Consider the following 21,871-nt stretch of genomic DNA (forward strand, 5'->3'; position numbering starts at 1 on the left):
TTCTTAATGCACTGAAAAATTTGTTTATTGGCTGATCCCTGTTATTGATTACCTAGGACACTTTACGAAGCACTGTTCTGAGCTTCCAAGGTGTGGCAGTGAGCAAGACTCATGCTCCCCTCCTAGGAGTAATACACAAAATAAGCACACAAAGAACTAAAAATGATGGTATTATGAGGATAGCCGAAATATGTGTGGACCCTTCCTAAGGTTGCTTGATAATAGGAAAACGAACTTAAGGTTTGAGCTGCAGAGAAAAAAATCTAAAGGAATTCCTAGTGCAAAGACCCTGAGGTAGGAATGAGCTTGTTTATTAACTAAATTAGTAAAGAAAACCTACGCAGAGTGCAGAGGCAGGAGGTCTGGTAATTAGGAACCTCTTGGGTCGTGGTAAAAAGAATGGCTTAAAAAAAATAGTTATTTTAGGAATATGCTACTTGAATAATTAGTGATTTTGGAGCAAAAATTTAGTATTCTAATCCTCAGAGGGAGAGGATTAGAATAAAGACAAAGGTGAAAGCACTGTGTGCATGGTCGGAATAGACAACTGGAAAAGGGTGTAGATCCCTAGCAACTGTGTGTTCAACCCTGCTATTTACATTCAGTTTTCCCTAACTCTGATATCCTTTAGTTAATAAGTTATAGTTTTCCCGACTATCATACAGTCTCTCCATTGTAATGTATTGAGCCCTGTACCTTTCATTTGATGACCATTTTTCTAGAAGGAACGGTTCGTTGTTGTTCTAAGGAAACTAACACATTTCAGGAAAGTACAGACATCAATTACGATGACTAAGCTGATCTTTAGACACATTGTAGTGCGCAGGTGCCAGGAACAAGAAGAGGGCATCTTTTTTGTTGAGTACAGTCTTTTAGATGTTGGTGTCCTGCTTGATAATGAGATTTTATAAGCGGGCTAGTCTGTTTTGTTTAGCTTTAAAAGATTTATCAAGCTTCTGGTTCTGGTGGCTTCAAGGTATGGCATTGGCACCAGCTTGGCTGTGGTAAAAACCTTGTAGATATTGTCACAGTGGTGAGAGCCTGGACTAGAGGACCACAATTATGTGGTGAGACAGGGACGGAGAAGGTAGGAGCCAGTCTTGGCCTTTTAAAGCCATCATCTTGTGAGAAACTTGGGTTCTACTGGAACTGTCTCCTTTATTCTTCCTGGAATTAGAAGCCAGATTATTACTTCCCAGTAGGTTGGTTTCTTTTTGTCTGGATGTTGAATTGATGGCCTCTTGTTCTATGGTAAAGCTACTACTGACTGAGTCACTTATTCCAACCTCCCCACTTATCATATTAATGTAAGTTAATTTATTTTGTGACTTGGGATCCTTCTGCCTCAGCTTATTGAGTATCTGGAATTATAGGCTTGGACAGACAGGCTTACTTGTGATCCCCACTTCTTAAAGATTATCTATTGATGTAGCTACATGGAACCAAGTGCTCTATATAGTATTTTCAAACAGTACTGAAGTAATGCCATAATGCCTTTTCATTTTGTACCAAAATGTCTGCAGAGGTCCTGAGGATATGGCTCAATTGTAGAGCATTGCCTCAAGGATACCAAGATAGGAGTTTGATTTCTAGCATTGGAAAAAACACTGCTACCCAAATATCCCAATTAATCAAGCAAAACAAATAGATACACAGAGAATTCCATAGATATATAGCATATTAGTCCTCTTACATCTGATTTCACTTCATGAATTTCATTACTCCTGGTTGATGGAGAATCGATGACCTTTATTTCACTTAATAATGACCCCAAAGTGCAAGAATAGTTTATCTAAACTTTATCCTAGGTGTGTGGTATAGGAAAAGAATAGTATATATGGAGTTGAATACTATTCCAGTTTCAGGCGTCCATTGACAATAGTTTTAAAAAAGAGCATCTCATGAATAAGAGGACTGTATTTAATTACTTCTGCTCTGGTAGTTATATAGATTAGCTTTTTCTGTTGCAAACTGTTGCTGTGAACACCTTTATGTATTATTTCATTGGAGATGAATGCTGATGGATTCACTGTAGGATTGTAGAATAAATCCATCCAGGCAAGATTTCTAGTTCTAAAGGAGCTTGATTGCATCGACAACGTTGATGCATAGTGCCCTACAGAGAGGAGGTACAGCTCATGCTTCCAGCAACATTGGGTTCAAAGAACCAATTCTTTCTTAAGTCTTTATCAACAGTACATTGGCAAGCTGGTAAATAGTTTAGCAAGTAATTATAATTTACATTTGTAAATACTTCTATAGGCTTTGGTTGCTAAGATATTTTTTTCTTACTAATCACTGCCTTCACCCGTTTTGAGTTTTGATTTTATGGCTGCAGGATCACTTGTTTACATAGGCTAGCTTAAACGTTCTTCTACAAAATTATTTTATATGTATGGTTGCTTTGCCTGTGTGTTTACCTGTGCATAACTTGAATGCACAGAGGCCAGAAGAAGGCATGGGAGCCCTTGAAACTGGAGTTAACAGTTTTGAGCTCCTATGTGGGTGCTGGGAATCAAACTCCAGGCCTTTGAAAGAGCAGAGCAGCCAGTGCTCATAACTGCAGAGCCACTTCAGCCCAGGTGATTAGCTTTTTAGCACGTTTTCTTGATCATTTATTTGTGTTCTGACTACAGAGTATACTTTTATGTACATTCATTTTTTGGATAGATTTATCGTTTCAAAAAGTGATTTTTTTTTTTTACTGTTAGTGCTTTTATGATTTTATTTTAATAATCTTTGATTTGGTTGCTGCTTAGTTTATTCTGAAGTGTAAGGTTTAATGTAATTTTCATGCTTTAACTCCATTTATTTAATACTCTTTTTAACCATTAAAAATGGAAATATCCTCTGTTCTGCTCTGTTGTCTATATACAAGGACAAAGTTGTTTTAATTACTGAAGGTTTTAAATAAAATACTTCATGATAGGGTTTTTCCATCTGGATATTTATGTGTATATAATTTTTTACTGATTTTAAAATTTATTAATCTGGATGCTTCTGTTAGAAATTAGTAGGTTATATTTATGAGTTAGTCTTAGATAACTGATATATTTTAGAACTAATAATATGTATTTTTATTAGTATCCATTAATAAAAAACAAACTTTTTTAATGTATAGATTTATAAGATACTTTTTGTGATATATGGCTTTATTTATTTTATCTATGTGTCTGGTTGTGTGCACACTTACTCATATACATGCACATGCATGATGTGGATATGAGAATGTGGGAAGTCAACAGACAGCTGTGTGGAGTTGGTTTTCTCCTCACCTGTATGTGAGGCTGCTGTACTTGGCCATCTCATCACCCTGATATTATGGGTTTAAGTATGAACATTAGTATTTTGCTCAGTATGTAACATTTGAAGTACTGGATTGTATAGTTGTTTAGCTATTTAGTTCCCACAGATCATAGATAGACTAAAAAAGAAAGATTTCCAAAACCATTTTTCTGTTGAAAAATTAAAATGGTTTTCTCTGTACTTCTGTGCTAAAAGCTGCATCTCTGAAATGTTGGGTCTATAATTCCAGTTTAGGCAATGCATGCACATGCCTATGCATACAGTAGGCAAAATACTCACCTGCATAAGTAAAAATACATATGTTAAATATTTAAAAGATAATTTATATATTATAGAATGCATAGATCTTAAATTTTGGCAGATGTTCATGCTTTTGCTGTGGAAATGTAGAATTTATTTGTTATTCCAGAAAGCTCTTGAGTCCTCATTGGTCAGGTCTACAGTTCCTTTTGGACATTGCCTCATACCTCCACTTTAATGCCTTCCCAACTACTATTTTTCTTGGCTATATATTGTTCTCGTTGTTGTTTGTTGTTATGGAGCATTACAGGAGTAGGACATGACACAGAACTTTGTTTTTGTGTCCAGCTATTTGCATTCAAGTATGATATTTTTGATATATACCAATGATATTTTCAAGGACTCATTTTTTAAAAAATTTTAATCCTGAGTGGCATTCTATGGTAATATATGTGATATATTATATATATGTACCACAGTATGCTCACTCACCTTTTGTTGGACATGTTTTTGGTTATTTTGAACAGAAGAATGTTAACATTTTATAGATTTCTTTGTAGGTACGTTCTCTGGGTAAATATTGAGTATTGCGACCACACTGTTCTCCAGGATGAGCACTCTGGCAGCACCTGGGTGGCTCTGCATTCTCTCCAAGATTGGATAGTAACAGTCTTGTTAATTTTAATCATTTTAGTGGTCTGTAGTACCTTCCCATCATGATTTTAATGTAGATATTTGTAATGACCAGTTACTTGTCTGATTATGGTCTTTAGTGAAGTATTCTAGAAATTTGCCCATTGTTTGGTAATATGTCTCTGACTGATTTTGTAGTTCTACATTGGATACATTTTTGCCTAGGTATTTGTGATTGCATTCTCCTCCTTTGTAGTTTGCTTGTTAATTTTATTGATGACTTACTTTGATTTTATGTTTTTATATTTTTAAAATTTATTTATTGAGACAGTCTCCTGGACCTGGCTGGCCTTGAACTCTGAGAGATCTGGCTCCCTCTGCCTCCCAGTTGCTGGGATATAAAGGCCTGTGTCACCATGTCTAGCTCAATTTTTAAGTCTTAATTTACCTTTTCTTTTTATAGGTGATGTTTATTTAGTGTGTGCTAAAACATCTTTGTCTACTCCAAAATTGCTGTTTTCATCTAGATGTTTAAATGTTAAATGTATTAGTTGCTATGTTCATATTAAGCTCTATTTTGAAGTAAATTTTGCTTAATAGGATATGGGGTAAGTTAGCTGGCTAAGGAGACAAGATGCTGCCTACTCAAAACAGAAAGGACTTATGGTAGCTACCAACAGTAGCTTCAGGTTCAGTATTCTCTGCAGCTGTGGTGGTTTTTATACTGTAAAGTGAGTATGTATGATCTCTGTAGAGGATGACACTGATATTTTCTAAGTCTTGTTCACCACAGGACAGCTTTTGAAAAGGCACAGACAAGGACAGTGTTTGGGCTTTCCACTCTGAGCCCATAGAGAACTATTTCCTGGCTCTGAATTCATGAACATTGACATGTCTGCTGATACAAGACAGAAATTTTGTCTATCTCTTGTTAGGTTTGTACTAAGCATTTTAGGTCGTTTTTGCTGTTACAAATGATACTTATTTTTTTCTAAGCCAGGTGTAATGGTGCAGGCCTTTAATCCTAGCACTCAGGAGGCAGGCCTATATAGTGAGATATCTCAAGTGGTTTCATTTTCCCCTATATTTGTTCCTATTATATGGAAATGCAGTTTGAGTTTTATGTGTTATCTTTGTATCTGGCTTATACCCTTGATAAGTTCACTTTCTTCCTAGAAATGTGTGCCCATTCTGAATTAATTCATCAATTATATTTTTGGTAGGTAAATCTTTAAAATGAATGTGTCAAAGAAAACAGTATTGAGATTGTAATAAACAACAAATTGCAGTAATACATTAAAAATTAACATTTTAGTTTTACTTTTTAAAGTAATGGACTTAAAAAGAATAAATTCTCATTAGTAGACTTCCATTTGGAAACTGGTCCTTGTAAATGTATGTAGAGTTAAGAATAAACTGTACTGAAGTTGTGGATGCATATTTGGATTCTGCTAAGAAAATGCAGTGATGTGATGCTTTTCTTGAACAATCAGTTCTGTCAATTTCACTGGGGGTAAATGAAAACAAGTGCTGATTATAAGGATAGGCAAGTTAAAATTCTGTAGCTTTGTCATTACCTGGCTATGTGATTTGAGATTTCATAGATGCTGACATTCAGATATACTGGAGAAAATTACATTTGGCCAACACATATGATACTGGAAGAACTGGGATACATTGAGACCATTTTACAGAGAACATTATTTTAGTCAAGGTTTGATATGAAATGAACAAGTGGGAGCTTTTAAATGTTTTTAACCAAGAGAATGGATAGCCTTTCCTTCCCTCCGCCTGCCCCCGAGTAATATTAGTTTGGTGGCAGTAGAATGGAATGACTTACTAGAAAAGTTGTGGTTTCCTCTTTAGCATATTTTAAAATAACATTTTCATATAAATATAGTTGTCTTTATATATAATCATATGTACTATGATATGTTATCTGCTCACACTAGCACAAATGAAGTTAATGATTTAAAATTTAAATTTTTTAATTTTTTTGAGATCAGAGCTTATTCAATGTAGACACACATAGCTTTTGTTTCATTTGGTAAAGCTTGGCGTTCTCAGAAAAGAACGCCATTTCCCCCTTTTTATAAACTTAATTAGTGTATGTGTAAACTTCCTCAGAAATGCAGAATGTTACATCTTTTTACTTAACACAGTCTCCCAAATTATAGTTATTCATTTGCAAAAATGAATTTACAAAAAAATGACTATGCTAACATCAACAGATGTTTTTCAAAACAAGCAATACTCTTGGGTAATTTTAGACTAAAATTTGTTTCCCCTTCTGTAGCAGTTTGAGATAAATGCTAATATGTTGTTTTATGAATGAGGGACTGAGGAGGAAAACTAGAAAATAGCTTCCCAGGGCCATACATGTCTGTAGTAGACCTGAGATTTGGATTCCTTTGTACCTGTTGTCCACCACTGCTTGAAGGCCCAGAAGGCATCCCCTCCTGTGAAGCATGTTTAAAAATACAAAACTTACTTTGTCATTAGTCCTGGATGAATTCTAAGTTTATATAATGAGGATTTTCTTTAAATTAGTGATTTGATATACCAACTTAAATGCCTTGGTTACTTGGCTAAATATCAAGTTTTTCTGTGGGGAAAATTCTGGTATTAGATAAAAATAAGATATGTTTTAAGAGATTCTTGAAAAAAATTGTCACAATTTTAAGTTAGTTAATTTTGTCTCTAAGTTTAACAGTAGCTTTTGAATCAGTGACTTAACTAAAATTGCTCCATCTAATTGAATACATTGGTTCTGCCTTTTGAAGCCAAATTTGTTTTTTTTTTCTTTTCCTTTTTCTTTTCTTTTTTTTTTTCATTTTTCCTTTTTTGATTCTTTAACTGCTGAACTTATTGTACACAAAGATACACTTGGCCAAGTGAGAACAGAACTAGTTCAGGGGCAGAGGGTTGTAAGAAAGGCAGTCAGTTTCCCATGTGATGTTGGCAAGATAACACTCCAGGTCCACTGAGACTTACTACCAACGGCAGCGTGCAGTCCAACAACTGTACCAGTGTTCTGGCCTTCAGCATCTTTCTTACTTCTGCTTCTGCAGGCACGTGGGTGCACAAGCGAGTGTACTTGGACCTCTGCTTCATGTTTCTTCTCTTGAGCTGCCCTTCAGCCTGTGCGTTTGCCTCTTCCACCACTTTGCTCTCATGGCCCAAGAGTTTCAAGGAAAATGGCTTAAGGCCGAGAACTTCTTTTCTTTTAAAATCTAGTATCACTGTGATGGTTGTCTTTGTTGGCTCGACACAACCTATAGTCACCTGGGAAGAGAGCCACAGTGCTTAAATTGGTTTGTGGGTGTGTCTGTACAATTGTTAATTGATGTGAAAGGAACTAATCCAGTGTAGGTTGTACCTTCCCTAGGGTAGGGGTCCCTGAAATTTCTAAGAGTGGGGAAATGGAGCCAAGGGCAAGCAGGTGTCATATCGTTTCTTTTTGGCTCTTTACTGGGTCATGTGACTAGCTGTTCCTGCTGTGATTTCTGGACAATTATGGACTGAAATTGTAAGTTAAAATGAATTCCTTCTCTCCCAAGTTGCTTTCTGTGAGGATATTTTTTTTTATCAGCAGAAATGAAGCTAGGAGAGTCACGTAACATTTAGAAGATTAGTACATGTTGTACACTGTAGAAAATTTCCTAAGGCATTGTTGGTTTTCTGTTTCTTTCCTACTGATCCTTCTTTTAGGTTATGAGAGGTTATAGGCTTTACTGTTTTTAGTTTGCTGTGACTATGCTTGTTGTTTGTGACCAGTGTCTAGCCATGCTGTTGAACTTGGTCTTGAATGTGTGAACTCAAGTGATTCTCCCTTCTCATGAGTAGGTTAGGATTGTAAGCATGCACTGCCATGCTGGGTTATGAGACCTTCTTAAACATACTTCCGTTTTTTTCTACCATCTATCTCATCTAAAGATCTCATTGGGCCTTGTGGGGATCTAGTCACAATTTGTTTGGCATTATGAAATTAACTGTCCCCTGTTTTTCAAGGGGACTTGGAAGACAAGTCCACATTTTTGTTAGCTATATACATCTCTTTTACTGTTTTAATCAGCCTTGTCTAGCTTGTATTTACTGGTAAAAGTGTCTTTTCAAATTGGGTCTTCTGTTATGCCTTGAATTACTTCAAATAGTCTTGTGCTAGAATCTTTCCCTACTATATTTGGTTGTGAGCCTAGCCTTTAACGGCTGAGCCATCTCTCCAGCCCCTTTCCCTACTATAAAAGAGAAGATTGTTAGTTTTCTGAACCTTGTAACTACAGGTACAAAAGATACCATATATCATATGCAATGTTAACACTGTAATATATAGTATATTGTTTATTTGAGTTGACAGTACACAATGTAAAATGGGTAGCTTAAACAACAGACATTTCTCACAATGCTAGAGATTGAGAAGATTCAAGTCAACTTGTCAGCAAGGTCTATTTTATTGTAACACAACCTCTTACTTGGTAGCTTGCTCTCTGTGCATGCTGTTTGGTATCTCCTCTTATGAGGGTAGTAATCACATTGGGTCAAAGCCTCATTTTCAGGACCTAGTCCTGATCAGTATCAGGCTGGTCACCTCCCCAAAGCTCTATCTGGACATCTAATATCAGAGGTTTAAAAATTCAACATAGGAATGTGGCCAGGGTGCAAACATTGCTGTATTTTATGTAGAAAAGACTGGAGCTTAATTATAGAAGTGCCTCATGTTAGTTGTGAAACTAGTTTTTGTTGTTGAATTTGTTTGTTTTTAATTTTTATTTAAAGGGGAACTATTCCCACCATTGAGTGTCACTTAGACAGTGGCACATAGGACTTACCTTCAGTGCTATGCAGTGCTGCCATGCACTAAAGAGAAGAAAGTAAAAGAAAATAAGTAATTCTCAGGAAGTGGTCTTTTAAATGGAACATATGCTGGGATCAAATGATTGCATGAAATAGTTATTAATTTTATCATATTTAATCTTTAAAAGATTAAAACTGTAAAAGTTTTGATTGGAGTAGGACAAGACTTGGATGCAATATATTAAGTGATAATACTGTGTAGAAAACTGCTTTGGTCAAAACCCAAAATAAACATGCTATATTGCCTCTTAAAAAATGACTAACATTTAGTCATACATGAGAATTAGTTACTATTTCCTACTTCCTTTCTACCTTACTTAGCCTTTTCTCTAAAAATGTGGTTAACTCATTATGAACTTACCTTGGTTAGTCTCTTGCCTTCACTCCTCCAGCCTGCTTGTATCTCTGCTGAGGCCATGTTCTGTTTGTTTTTCAGATGAGACCCTTTTTGCTCTTCCTGCTGCATCTGAGCCTGTGATACCCTCCTCTGCAGGCAAGTTCTTTCTGCCAGCCTTTGTCTCTGTGTATTCTAACTCACTCTAGTGTTAACCGAGTATTTTGGATTTACCAGAAATCAATGTTGGTCCAAGAATGTCGTTTTTACTGGAAAAAAAGACTAAATTTACATTTTGTATGTTACATCCAAGGGAGGCATGGGCAGGATTTGATTCATAATTGTAATCCATAAGGAATTCTTGGACCCTTGGTTTATAGTTTCATAAGAATTAATTTTCCTCAAATGTTTGCCTGTGTAATAGCCGCAGGCCTTCATGGAAAGGAATACCTGTCTCTTGGCCTTTGATAATCCAGTACCTGTCTGGCCTAGGCAGCTGGGTACTAAGTCATCAATCTTACTTTCTCTTTAAACTATGTAAACCTTTTCCAGAAAAAGGTTTTCAGGAAAACTTAGGTTATCTCAGATTTGATTTATGTCTCTGCTAGTAGGTAACTGCCTCTGAAACTGCACATTACTATTTTTCTTTGGGTACTTTAAATTAATAACTGTACTTATAGGGTACAGTGTGATGATCATTACATTATTCATTGTTGCAAGGTTAGGTCTAGCTGAAAGCATAGCCATCATCTTAGAGTTTTTAATTACTTTGTAGTGAGTCTTCACTTGGCTGTGTGATATTATTAACTATGTTGTACATTAGCCATGTACTCTTTAAAATTGACAATAGTTCATATTTTCAGTAATGATCCAAGCCTGTGTATATTTATTAACTAAATGCTATTTATATTTCATTTAATAAGTGTTTACTAACACTTTTATGAATCTGTCATGAAACTTGCATTAGCTCTGAGAACACTGGCATTCTCTAATTTTCCTTTCTATTCATGGCCACAGAAAAAATTATGGATTTGATGGAGCAGCCAGGTAACACTGTTTCGTCTGGTCAAGAGGATTTCCCATCTGTCCTGCTTGAAACTGCTGCCTCTCTTCCTTCTCTATCTCCTCTCTCAACTGTTTCTTTTAAAGAACATGGATACCTTGGTAACTTATCAGCAGTGTCATCCTCAGAAGGAACAATTGAAGAAACTTTAAATGAAGCTTCTAAAGAGTTGCCAGAGAGGGCAACAAATCCATTTGTAAATAGAGATTTAGCAGAGTTTCCAGAATTAGAATATTCAGAAATGGGATCATCTTTTAATGGCTCCCCAAAAGGAGAGTCAGCCATATTAGTAGAAAACACTAAGGAAGAAGTAATTGTGAGCAGTAAAGACAAAGAGGATTTAGTTTGTAGTGCAGCCCTTCACAGTCCACAAGAATCACCTGTGGGTAAAGAAGACAGAGTTGTGTCTCCAGAAAAGACAATGGACATTTTTAATGAAATGCAGATGTCAGTAGTAGCACCTGTGAGGGAAGAGTATGCAGACTTTAAGCCATTTGAACAAGCATGGGAAGTGAAAGATACTTATGAGGGAAGTAGGGATGTGCTGGCTGCTAGAGCTAATGTGGAAAGTAAAGTGGACAGAAAATGCTTGGAAGATAGCCTGGAGCAAAAAAGTCTTGGGAAGGATAGTGAAGGCAGAAATGAGGATGCTTCTTTCCCCAGTACCCCAGAACCTGTGAAGGACAGCTCCAGAGCATATATTACCTGTGCTTCCTTTACCTCAGCAACCGAAAGCACCACAGCAAACACTTTCCCTTTGTTAGAAGATCATACTTCAGAAAATAAAACAGATGAAAAAAAAATAGAAGAAAGGAAGGCCCAAATTATAACAGAGAAGACTAGCCCCAAAACGTCAAATCCTTTCCTTGTAGCAATACAGGATTCTGAGGCAGATTATGTTACAACAGATACCTTATCAAAGGTGACTGAGGCAGCAGTGTCAAACATGCCTGAAGGTCTGACGCCAGATTTAGTTCAGGAAGCATGTGAAAGTGAACTGAATGAAGCCACAGGTACAAAGATTGCTTATGAAACAAAAGTGGACTTGGTCCAAACATCAGAAGCTATACAAGAATCACTTTACCCCACAGCACAGCTTTGCCCATCATTTGAGGAAGCTGAAGCAACTCCGTCACCAGTTTTGCCTGATATTGTTATGGAAGCACCATTAAATTCTCTCCTTCCAAGCGCGGGTGCTTCTGTAGTGCAGCCCAGTGTATCCCCACTGGAAGCACCTCCTCCAGTTAGTTATGACAGTATAAAGCTTGAGCCTGAGAATCCCCCACCATATGAAGAAGCCATGAACGTAGCACTAAAAGCTTTGGGAACAAAGGAAGGAATAAAAGAGCCTGAAAGTTTTAATGCAGCTGTTCAGGAAACAGAAGCTCCTTATATATCCATTGCGTGTGATTTAATTAAAGAAACAAAGCTCTCCACTGAGCAAAGTCCAGATTTCTCTAATTATTCAGAAATAGCAAAATTCGAGAAGTCGGTGCCTGAACACGCTGAGCTAGTGGAGGATTCCTCACCTGAATCTGAACCAGTTGACTTATTTAGTGATGATTCGATTCCTGAAGTCCCACAAACACAAGAGGAGGCTGTGATGCTCATGAAGGAGAGTCTCACTGAAGTGTCTGAGACAGTAGCCCAGCACCAACAGGAGGGACTTAGCGCCTCCCCTCAGGAGCTAGGAAAGCCATACTTAGAGTCTTTTCAGCCCAGTTTACATAGTACAAAAGATGCTGCATCCAATGACATTCCAACATTGACCAAAAAGGAGAAAATTTCTTTGCAAATGGAAGAGTTTAATACTGCAATTTATTCAAATGATGACTTACTTTCTTCTAAGGAAGACAAAATAAAAGAAAGTGAAACATTTTCAGATTCATCTCCGATTGAGATAATAGATGAATTTCCCACGTTTGTCAGTGCTAAAGATGATTCTCCTAAATTAGCCAAGGAGTACACTGATCTAGAAGTATCCGACAAAAGTGAAATTGCTAATATCCAAAGCGGGGCAGATTCATTGCCTTGCTTAGAATTGCCCTGTGACCTTTCTTTCAAGAATATATATCCTAAAGATGAAGTACATGTTTCAGATGAATTCTCCGAAAATAGGTCCAGTGTATCTAAGGCATCCATATCGCCTTCAAATGTCTCTGCTTTGGAACCTCAGACAGAAATGGGCAGCATAGTTAAATCCAAATCACTTACGAAAGAAGCAGAGAAAAAACTTCCTTCTGACACAGAGAAAGAGGACAGATCCCTGTCAGCTGTATTGTCAGCAGAGCTGAGTAAAACTTCAGGTAATAATCTATGCACTGTCTCACCAACTTCTCGGCTTGCTATGGAATGCAGATAACATTTTATGACATAACATTTCTGGGGTCTAATGTATCACGTGATGAGAATCTTCAGTTTCAGTTCTTTTGGACTGGAAAGATGGCTCAGTAGTTAAGAGCACTTGCTGTTCTTGTACCCTCTACAAAACTAAGTTCGCTTCCTTAGCGCCCACATGGTTTCTCACAACCGGCTATATCTCCAGTTCTAAGTGATCTGATGCCTTTTTTTTAAACCTCTATGGGCATCAGAAATACTTCACACACACACACACACACACACACACACACACACACACACACACACGCGCGTGCAGGTGAAACATTCATACACAAAAATATAATAAAAATGGAAAATGATTATAGCCAGGTATGGTAGTGCAATATAGTCCTACCTACAGTCAGGAGCCCAGAGTAGAATTATTATGAAGTTATTGCAAAAACCAAGAATACAAAAGTTGTCTGCTGTTTCTTCCTGCCCCACTTCTTTTTTTTTTTTCTTTTTTTCTTTTTTTTGGTTCTTTTTTTCGGAGCTGGGAACCGAACCCAGGGCCTTGCGCTTCCTAGGCAAGCGCTCTACCACTGAGCTAAATCCCCAACCCCTCCTGCCCCACTTCTATTCAATAATTTATCTTTGTTGTAGGCTTTTTCATAATTATTGCATCATGGAACCAGGAAAAAAATTAGTAAGATTATCTTCCATGATGCATTTTTTTTCAGTGTTTTCTGATACTGTGACAAGCAAGGGATATTAAAGCAATATTTTCGTATGTGTTTATTTTTATCTTAGATATGATTTCAAGCCAAATTTGTGAAGGATGACCATTTCTGTAGCTTGCTTTTGGCATTTATATATAATATATTATTTTTCTAGTGAGAGGTATGAGGTTAGACATACTAAGTATAGATTTTTTTTTCCTGAAAAGTAATTATTGAAACATGTTATCAATTTATGAAAATCTCAGATTATCTATTTATACTTTTCATTTATCTGTTTATGTATTTTTTAAGTATAGGAGTGTCTGCAAGTATACCTACATGCCAGAAGAGGGCATCAGATCTTTTTATAGATAGTTGTGAGCTACCATGTGGTTGCTGGGAATTGAACTCAGATCCTCTGGAAGAGCAGCCAGTGTTCTTAATCACCGAGCCATCTCTCCAGCCCTCATTTGTACTTCTGACTCAACATTTACTATGTTTGTTTTGCATGCTTTTTTAAAACTTGGTATTCTGTGAGCTGTGTTTTCTAGTCGCAATTATGTTGTATTTACTTATATATTAGAGACAGCTAGCATCAGACGAGTATAGAAATTCTAAGGGGAGATTCTGAATATTCAGATAATGAATCAAGCATGGAGATTTCCTGTTTGGAGGACATGGAGAGAAGTTAAAGACAGTGCTAAGATTCTGGGTTCCTGCCATGAATATGAGTTAGCAACATGAGAAACAAAGGTGGGGAGACATGAGAAAATAAAATGGGTTTGGGAGAAGATAAATTCAATTTGAATATGTTAATATTGAGACAGAAATTATTGATACCATATGTAAGAAACTTTGAAACAACTTGTCTGGCTATATGTGTAATTTGCCATGAACTTGGAGCTAAAAATTAAAGTTACAGATAGGAACAAGGGAAAATCAGAATGCAAAGATAAATAAATGGTTAACACATTAAGAGTTAAGGATTGAAAAAGGAGGGAAGGGCCTGATGTAAGTGCGTAGAACCAGGACCCGTACAGACAAAATTCTGATAACAGCTAACAAGAAGAAAAATATTAGCCAGCAAAAAATGGAATTGAGGAAGGGATGTCCCTCCCCACCTCACTGCAGGAAGGTCAGAACAGTTGATAAGTGCTGATAGAATGTTCATAGATGCTGGGGTAAACTCCAGAGTTCAGTTGAAAGGACCGGCTTTGTAGAGGAAGGAAGAATGCTGCATGTAGTGAGTAGAAAGAAACCTATGGATGGGTATTGATACTGCTAGGGCGGGTTTTGTGTCTGAAACTGAAGGACTTGGTTGATCTTAATGTTAAAGCAGTATGTGAGCATGTCGTGAATGAGTTGAGACACATTTGGCAAGTAAATATGAAATTGTTCCAACTAGAGGAAGCAAGGGCAGTGTGTTAAGAGCTTACTCAGGGCCTTGTGACAGCATGCTCTGCTCAGTGACTTTCAGTGTGCTAAATAGCCTGGATATGGGATCAGAGAAGGCCACTGGTTTTATTTGAGGTAGTTGTGTTTTATTACATGGGCCAGTGGAAGTGAGCCAGGAGAGTTGAGGATAATAGGAATTCAGTAGTTTGAAGTTATTAAAATGATGGGCTGGCATCCAGACTGAAGTGAATAGGAAATTGAAAGAAAGAAAGTAAATCAAGTGAATTCTAGGTGCAGGTTAGGTCTAAGAACCAAAAGTGGTAGGAAGAAAAATGTGACTCTTAGAATGTTGTAAGAAACATAGTAAGATGTATGTGTTGGGTATTGAGTTTAGAATTCTTCAACAAAAGCCGTTCAGTGACCCAAGGTTTGGCCATTAAGAAAGTTGCTGAGGCCAAGAAGTGTCTGTATTGTATATGCATTGACAGGACTTCAGGTAGAGATTATGGTAAAGGACAAGGGACTGGGAAGATGGTTCAGTGGATACATACATCTCTTGATAAAAGCATGTGGCCAGAGTTCAGATCCCTAGTACCCACATAAAAAAAGCTTGCAGGCACAGCACACTGAAGGCAGAAAGTGGAATCCCTGGGGCAGGCTGGCTAGCTAGACTACCTGAGTCAGCAAGCTCAGGGTTGAGCGAAGAGATCCTGTCTCAGTAAGACCTGTGGTCTCTATATGATGTGCTTAAATTAAAACACACACACACACACACACACACACACACACACACCCCTCAAGGCATAAAAACAAACAAAAGGATAAGAGTCTTTGGTAAAGGCATTTGAGTAACTGATAAGGAGAATAGCAGCAAGAAAAGAGAAGATGTGTGACGAAGCCAGGCTTCTGAAATGATGGTCTGGGTCTGGAAGCAGCATTAGATAGCAGAGAGTACTTGACACACCCTGTCTCCAGTTGTTCAAATATGGCAGAGTAAGCAGCCTTGATTTTTTTTTTTTTTTTTTTTTAGAATCACCACAGAGAAAGCAATGCAAGGAAGAGGCAGGTTTTAATGAAAGGGAGGCGAAAGAAGTAATGCTTTGTAAAAAAAAAAAAGTAAAATAAAAATGAAGGCTTGGAAGAGATGGCTCAGAATCAATAGGAGATTTCAAGCTGCAAGTTAATGTGCTGTAGGGGAAACTAGGCATGCAGTGAAGCACAGAGCCGCAGGATAGTGCAGTGAGATAAGGTTAAGAAGTAGGCATGTGAGCAGTATTGAAATACCTGTGAAATCACCTTCCACCTTCATGCTATCTCCCAAAAGTCTGATTTTCATATGTTCTTAGGGAAACCTAGTGTCTGTAGCCTCCTAGTTTGGAATTAAAAGGATTAAAGAGCAGCAGTGCCTTTGGAGGCTAGATGAAAATGCTGAAGAATGAGTTGGTGTTGATTTTTAAGGAGGAAACAATATCTTCAAGAAAAATCATTTATGACTTGAGCTCAACCCTTTTCTCTTAATGTGTGTGGAAAAAGAGACAGAGTATGTGTGTACCCCTGAGGTTGATATTGGGAATCATCTGCAACCACTTAAATTGAGGCAGATCTTACGGATGGCTAGCTAGTCTGTTCTAGGGACCCTATCTCCGCTTCCCATGTGCTGGTATTACAGATGGGTCACTGTGCCCACCTGGCTTTTTGTAGTTCTAAGATGCAACCTGGCTCTTGTGCTTGTGTGGAAGGTGCTTTATCTTCTGAGCCATCATTCCTGCCCATTTTTAAAAACTCTAAATTGAATGATAATTGTTTTTAACAAAAAATCTACAAATATGTTTAGGGTACGATGAGATAATTTGATAACTATGCAGTGATCAAATAATTAGCATTCCCATGTCTTTTTGGTTTTTTTGAGACAGTTTCTCTATGTAGCCCTGGCTGTCCTGGAACTTGCTCTGTAGACCAAGCTATCCTCAAATTTTCAGAAATCCACCTTTCTCCAACTCCTGAGTGCTAGGTTGCACTACTACTGCCCAGCTGGTTCAATCGTTTTTAAATTAGCATTAGCTGCTATGTCCATTCTCACTGGGGGAATAGAGTATAATTTGCATGTAACAATGGTCTACATTGTGAGTTCCAGGACAGCCAAACCTGGAAACCCTGTCTTGGAGAAAACAAAACAACAAATGTGTATAGTCCATAAAGTTCACAGGAAGTGTTTGTATAATTTGAATGATTTGAATTCTAGTCTTTCTCACAATCTATCTAGATGTTGACTTCCTTTTCTGTAAAAGGAATGGAATTAGATAAGATTTTTCTGCTTGATAATTTTCCTAATTAAAATAAGCATCTATTAAAAGCAGGTACTTCTAATTGCTTTGGCATGGTTGAAATACTATACTATATTTCTTTGAGAGTTGGGGAGACCAAAAAACTGGCAGACACACACACACACACACACACACACACACACACACACACACACACACACACACACACACACAGAGAGAGAGAGAGAGAGAGAGAGAGAGAGAGAGAGAGAGAGAGTTTTTGTAAGAGTAGCTTTACAGGCTGTGGTCCAACAATGGCTATATCTTGAAAGAAAGGTCAAGGATCTGATTATAAGACTGAAAGTCATAGCCATCTCTGTCTTGTGCAAGGGTTCTAGATAATTCCTTTAGAACCACTGGTCTTGAGTCTATGTTGGAACTTCACAGAAGTAGATTCTAACACCAGCAGAGGAGTGCCTTAGTCATGGGATAGATGAACTTGCCAGGAAGACTGAGGATAAGTAGGCAAGATGCAAAAGCTTCCTTCTTGATGTCCTTTTTATGTGGGCTGGTCAAGATTTAGGTTGGATCTTCTTTCCACCGTCAAATAATCCAGGTTTAAGGTGAGTCTTCCCATCTCAAATGATCAAATCAAGAAAATCCTCCACAGGTCTGCCCAACTACTTGGGTTCTTCAGATTGGTTTTATGTGTATGAGTGTTTGCCTGTATTGCCTGTATGTATGCATCAGATGAGTACCTGGTGCCAGGGAGGTCAGAGTGGATTGAATGTGCTGGAACTGGAGTTAAAGATGGTTGTCAGCTATCATGTTGATTCTGGAAACAGCATTATGATCCAAGTGTTAATCATTCAGCCGTCTCTCCAGCCCCACTACTTCAGTTTTATTTTTAGTGTCTTAAAGGTTTTCATGGTAGAGGTTTTTAACTTTCTTTGTTAGGTTTATTCCAAGGGTTTTAAATTTTGAAACAGGGTCTCTATGCAGTTCTGGCGAGGAAGCTGGAACCCTCCCTATGTAAACCAGATTGGCCTTGAGTTTTTTTCCCATGTATACATCCCGAGTGCTAGGATTAAGAGCTCTTCTCCGGTCCTGGCTCCCCTTGTTTCTTGTTCAGTGTGTCCTCTGATGGTATGTAGACAGTCTGTTGGTGTCTTTTTTCTTTTTAGCGCTAACTTTGAATCCTAACCATTTTGTAGAAGGTGTTTATCAGATTATAAGCCTTCTTGTGGAGACCTGAGGGTCTCTGATATATAGAATTGGAAGATCTGAAAATAGGGTTTTTTTTCTCTTGACTACTTCTTTTCTTATTTATATTCCTTTTATTAACTTCCTGTGTATTACTGCCAAAGCTAGGGTTTCAAACATTTATTGGTCATTTGTGCTTTAGTTTTTATGAATTACTTGTTCAACCTTTGTTCATTTTTATGATCTTATTTTTATGTGCAGGATGCAAAATCTTCTGTTTCCTAAGATTTTTATGCTACATGTCAGTGGACAGTTTGACTTTTTACAAAGGAAAGCCTGTTTCTTTTAACTACTCATCATTTTATTCTTAGTACCGATTTATTTATGGTTGTCTGAATTTTTGCAGTTATTCCCATCATATTATGATCTAGCCTCCTGGTGCCAGGCAACTATTCTATTCAACTGTTTGAATGACTGACAATACCTTTCCTACTTTCCCAATTGTCCTTTAGGCAATCAAATGCAGACTAGGGTGTTGGTGCCATCTAGTGTTGGTAATGGATAACCATTCATATGGAATATTTGAAATTAATCATACTGAATAAATGTGGTTGGTCACAAAATTTCACACTTGCCAGTGATTTTAAAAATGAATTTATAAACTATTTTGAATTTTGACATTTTTGTACAGAATTAAATACTTGAGTTATGCTATAAGCATTCTGAAATGACCCCGAAGATTCCCAAAACTTATTTCCTTAATGTGTTCGTGTTAAAGTAAAAGGCCTAATGACTTAACTTTTAAATTGTAAGTTTAGAAATACTTTGGGTCTTTAACATTAACTGTGTGTGTCTGTGTCTGTGTCTGTGTCTGTGTCTGTGTCAGTGTCTGGGTCTGTGTGTGCCTGTCTGTCTGTCTGTGTGTGTAGGCGCACTCATCTGCTCTCATTCAATGAGGTATGTCAGTGGACGGTTTGACTTCACAAAGGAAAACCTGTTTTGTTTTTTTTTTTTTAAATACTCGTTTTATTTTTACTTTTAATTCTGATTTTTTTTTTTTTTTTTTTTTTTGATTTTTTGGTTTCTCGAAGTTGTATTTGTTCCCATCATATTCTGATCTAGCCTCCTGGTGCTAGAGAAACATTTTCAGCTTCCTTGGATTTTAATATTCACATATTGAAATTGCTGTGTGATGTTAAGAGGCTTTGAAAATGCTCAGTCTTTTTTTTTTTGTCATTTTGGATGTTATTCATTTTCTAGATTTGAAATCCTTTTCCATTTTTGAATATTGAGTTTCCCATTGTTGTAGTACTGACTTTTAGTCCATAGAGGGCATTAGATTACAGCATATGGTGGGGTTTATGGTTGTTAAAGTCTTTCAGTAGTAAAACATCTAGTTTTGTACCTCTTTGTGCTTAGAATTCTAAAATTAGTTTCAAGACTGCTATGTAGCTATCACTGTTTCATATTAATGAAAGATTCTGGCTGTCCAATGTTAGTAGACATAGAAATTGTAACTTCTCAAAACAGTATACAAGCAAAGTAAATGGTTGCTTTCTTTTCTTTCTTTTTTAAATTTCCCTGTGCCTTTAAACATTGTATAGAAACAAAAAGGAAGGATAAAAGCAAAAGAAACCAAAAGTTTTGCTGGCATTAAAAGTAAAAGAAAGGAGAGGGAGGAATGGAGCTTGAGAGAGGCGGGGGACATGGGGACTTAACTATCAGGGTTTTCTTTCTTTTTTGAAACAAAAATTACATAGCTTTTTATATAGTGTTAGCTGACTTTGAACTCAGAGAATGCTATCTGACTGCTTTCCCAATGCTGGTTTAAAGGTCTGTATCATTCTGGGCTTTCACATTTGCTTTGAGACAGTTCTCTTGTGCTTAAATCCTTCCAAATAGATGTAAGCTTTATTTAAAAAAAATACTCACACATGCTACTTTGTTTTGTTTTTTATGAACACTTGCAGAGATTTTTTTTTTAATTAGGAACTTATTTAATAATATTTTTATTAGTTAACCATGCATTGTAAAAAAAAACATAGTGTTTTGACTAAGGAAGAGAGAGATTGAAAGGTAATTTTAGAGCATTGTACTCTTCAGAAGTGAATTGGAGAGACCTTGTAAGTCTTTGGTTTTATTTTTTAAGCATTATGTATGGAAACTTGATCTGTGACTCTTCCTTTGGCATCCTGTACTTTTAAAAGAGAGAATAGACTACTACACCAAATAACCGAGCATCGTGCTGCAAGTTAGGTTGCATGTGTATTATTTGAGGACTAGCCTTGAAAGAATTGTATTTTTAAAGATTGGTATTGGGGTTGGGGATTTAGCTCAGTGGTAGAGCGCTTGCCTAGTAAGCGCAAGGCCCTGGGTTCGGTCCCCAGCTCTGAAAAAAAGAAAAAAGGAAAAAAAAAAAAGATTGGTATTTAAATTAATTTAGATGAAGTTTGATGAAAAAAATATGACCCATAAGTTATGTACTCATAAGCTTTGCTGGTTTGCTTTTCAGATTAAAAAATAACTTAAAAACTGCAGTTTTAAAACACTGAGAAAAAAGTGGGTGAAAATGTCAGCGGGTACCCATAAAAGGTAGTTTTCTCTGTACTTAGCTTAAATTGTAATAACTAAACCTAAAGAACTAAGTATCATTCTGAAGGTTGAAAAACTTCTGAATTTAAAGGCTTCCAATTTGCTTTCTTAGATATAAGCTTAGAGTATGAAAAGTACACTTAACATTCATGTGAGTGGATTATTACACACACATTCTTGGCGCCTTAAAATTTAGCATACAAGTCAAGTATTATAAATATGTAAGTTACATATATGCTGAATACTTTGATCTTAGAAAATATGTAACTTGAAGATAACTATTTACTGTCTTCTGATTTTGTTCTAGTGGAGCTCAGATTAGAACCCATGCCTTGAGCCTGCTAGGCATACACTTTACAAGTTAGCTACGCTTCCCTGTCCTTGTCAGTTTGAAAGAGCTTAAAAATATTGGCATGGAAGTATTCTGTATTTACTGAACAGTTTTGGATGTTAAACTGTTATGTGAAGCAGTCACACATTTTCATCCTTGATGTAATATGGTGGAGACAGTGTTCTCAGAACAATTATATCATCCAAGGTCTCAAGCAAGTAAAGTTAAATATTAGTTCTTGAACTGAAAATACTTTAAAATTCTTTTAAAATTGCTTTTATTTATAATTAAGCAAGAGAAACATAGAAAATGAGTAATTGGCATTCTGAATGAACACTTAAGGATTTCTCAAGGTTTTGCAGTCCACACACAGCAAATTTCAGAACAATGTCCCCATTTCAGTGTGGTTACAGACATGAGATGCATGCACTTCTATGCATTGATTATATACATTGTATCTTAGTATGCCACATGTATTTAAAAATAGTTTAGCTGATTGAATTGCCACTATGCATTTCCTTTTCTGCTTAGGCAAATTTAGCATCAGGTAAAAACAGTTGTAGAACATTAGAAAGACAGTCTACACTGGAATGACTGCAAGTTTAATAAACTTGAAAA

The 21,871-nt window shown here is 36.8% G+C and overlaps 1 protein-coding gene across 2 annotated transcripts in view; it reads left to right on the forward strand.

Annotated features, from left to right (window-relative positions):
- Window positions 1-21,871, forward strand: part of Rtn4 (reticulon 4) — a 46,804-nt gene that overhangs the window by 2,576 nt on the left and 22,357 nt on the right. The window contains exons 2-3 of one of the 2 annotated variants that reach the window (XM_032916246.1): window positions 9,470-9,526; window positions 10,385-12,736. In XM_032916246.1, coding sequence (XP_032772137.1) covers window positions 9,470-9,526; window positions 10,385-12,736 — 2,409 coding nt within the window. The remainder of the gene's footprint in view (window positions 1-9,469; window positions 9,527-10,384; window positions 12,737-21,871) is intronic. The other variant, XM_032916248.1, reaches the window with a different exon arrangement.

This window comes from Rattus rattus, chromosome 11 (genome assembly GCF_011064425.1).
Source record: "Rattus rattus isolate New Zealand chromosome 11, Rrattus_CSIRO_v1, whole genome shotgun sequence".
NCBI lineage: Eukaryota > Metazoa > Chordata > Mammalia > Rodentia > Muridae > Rattus > Rattus rattus.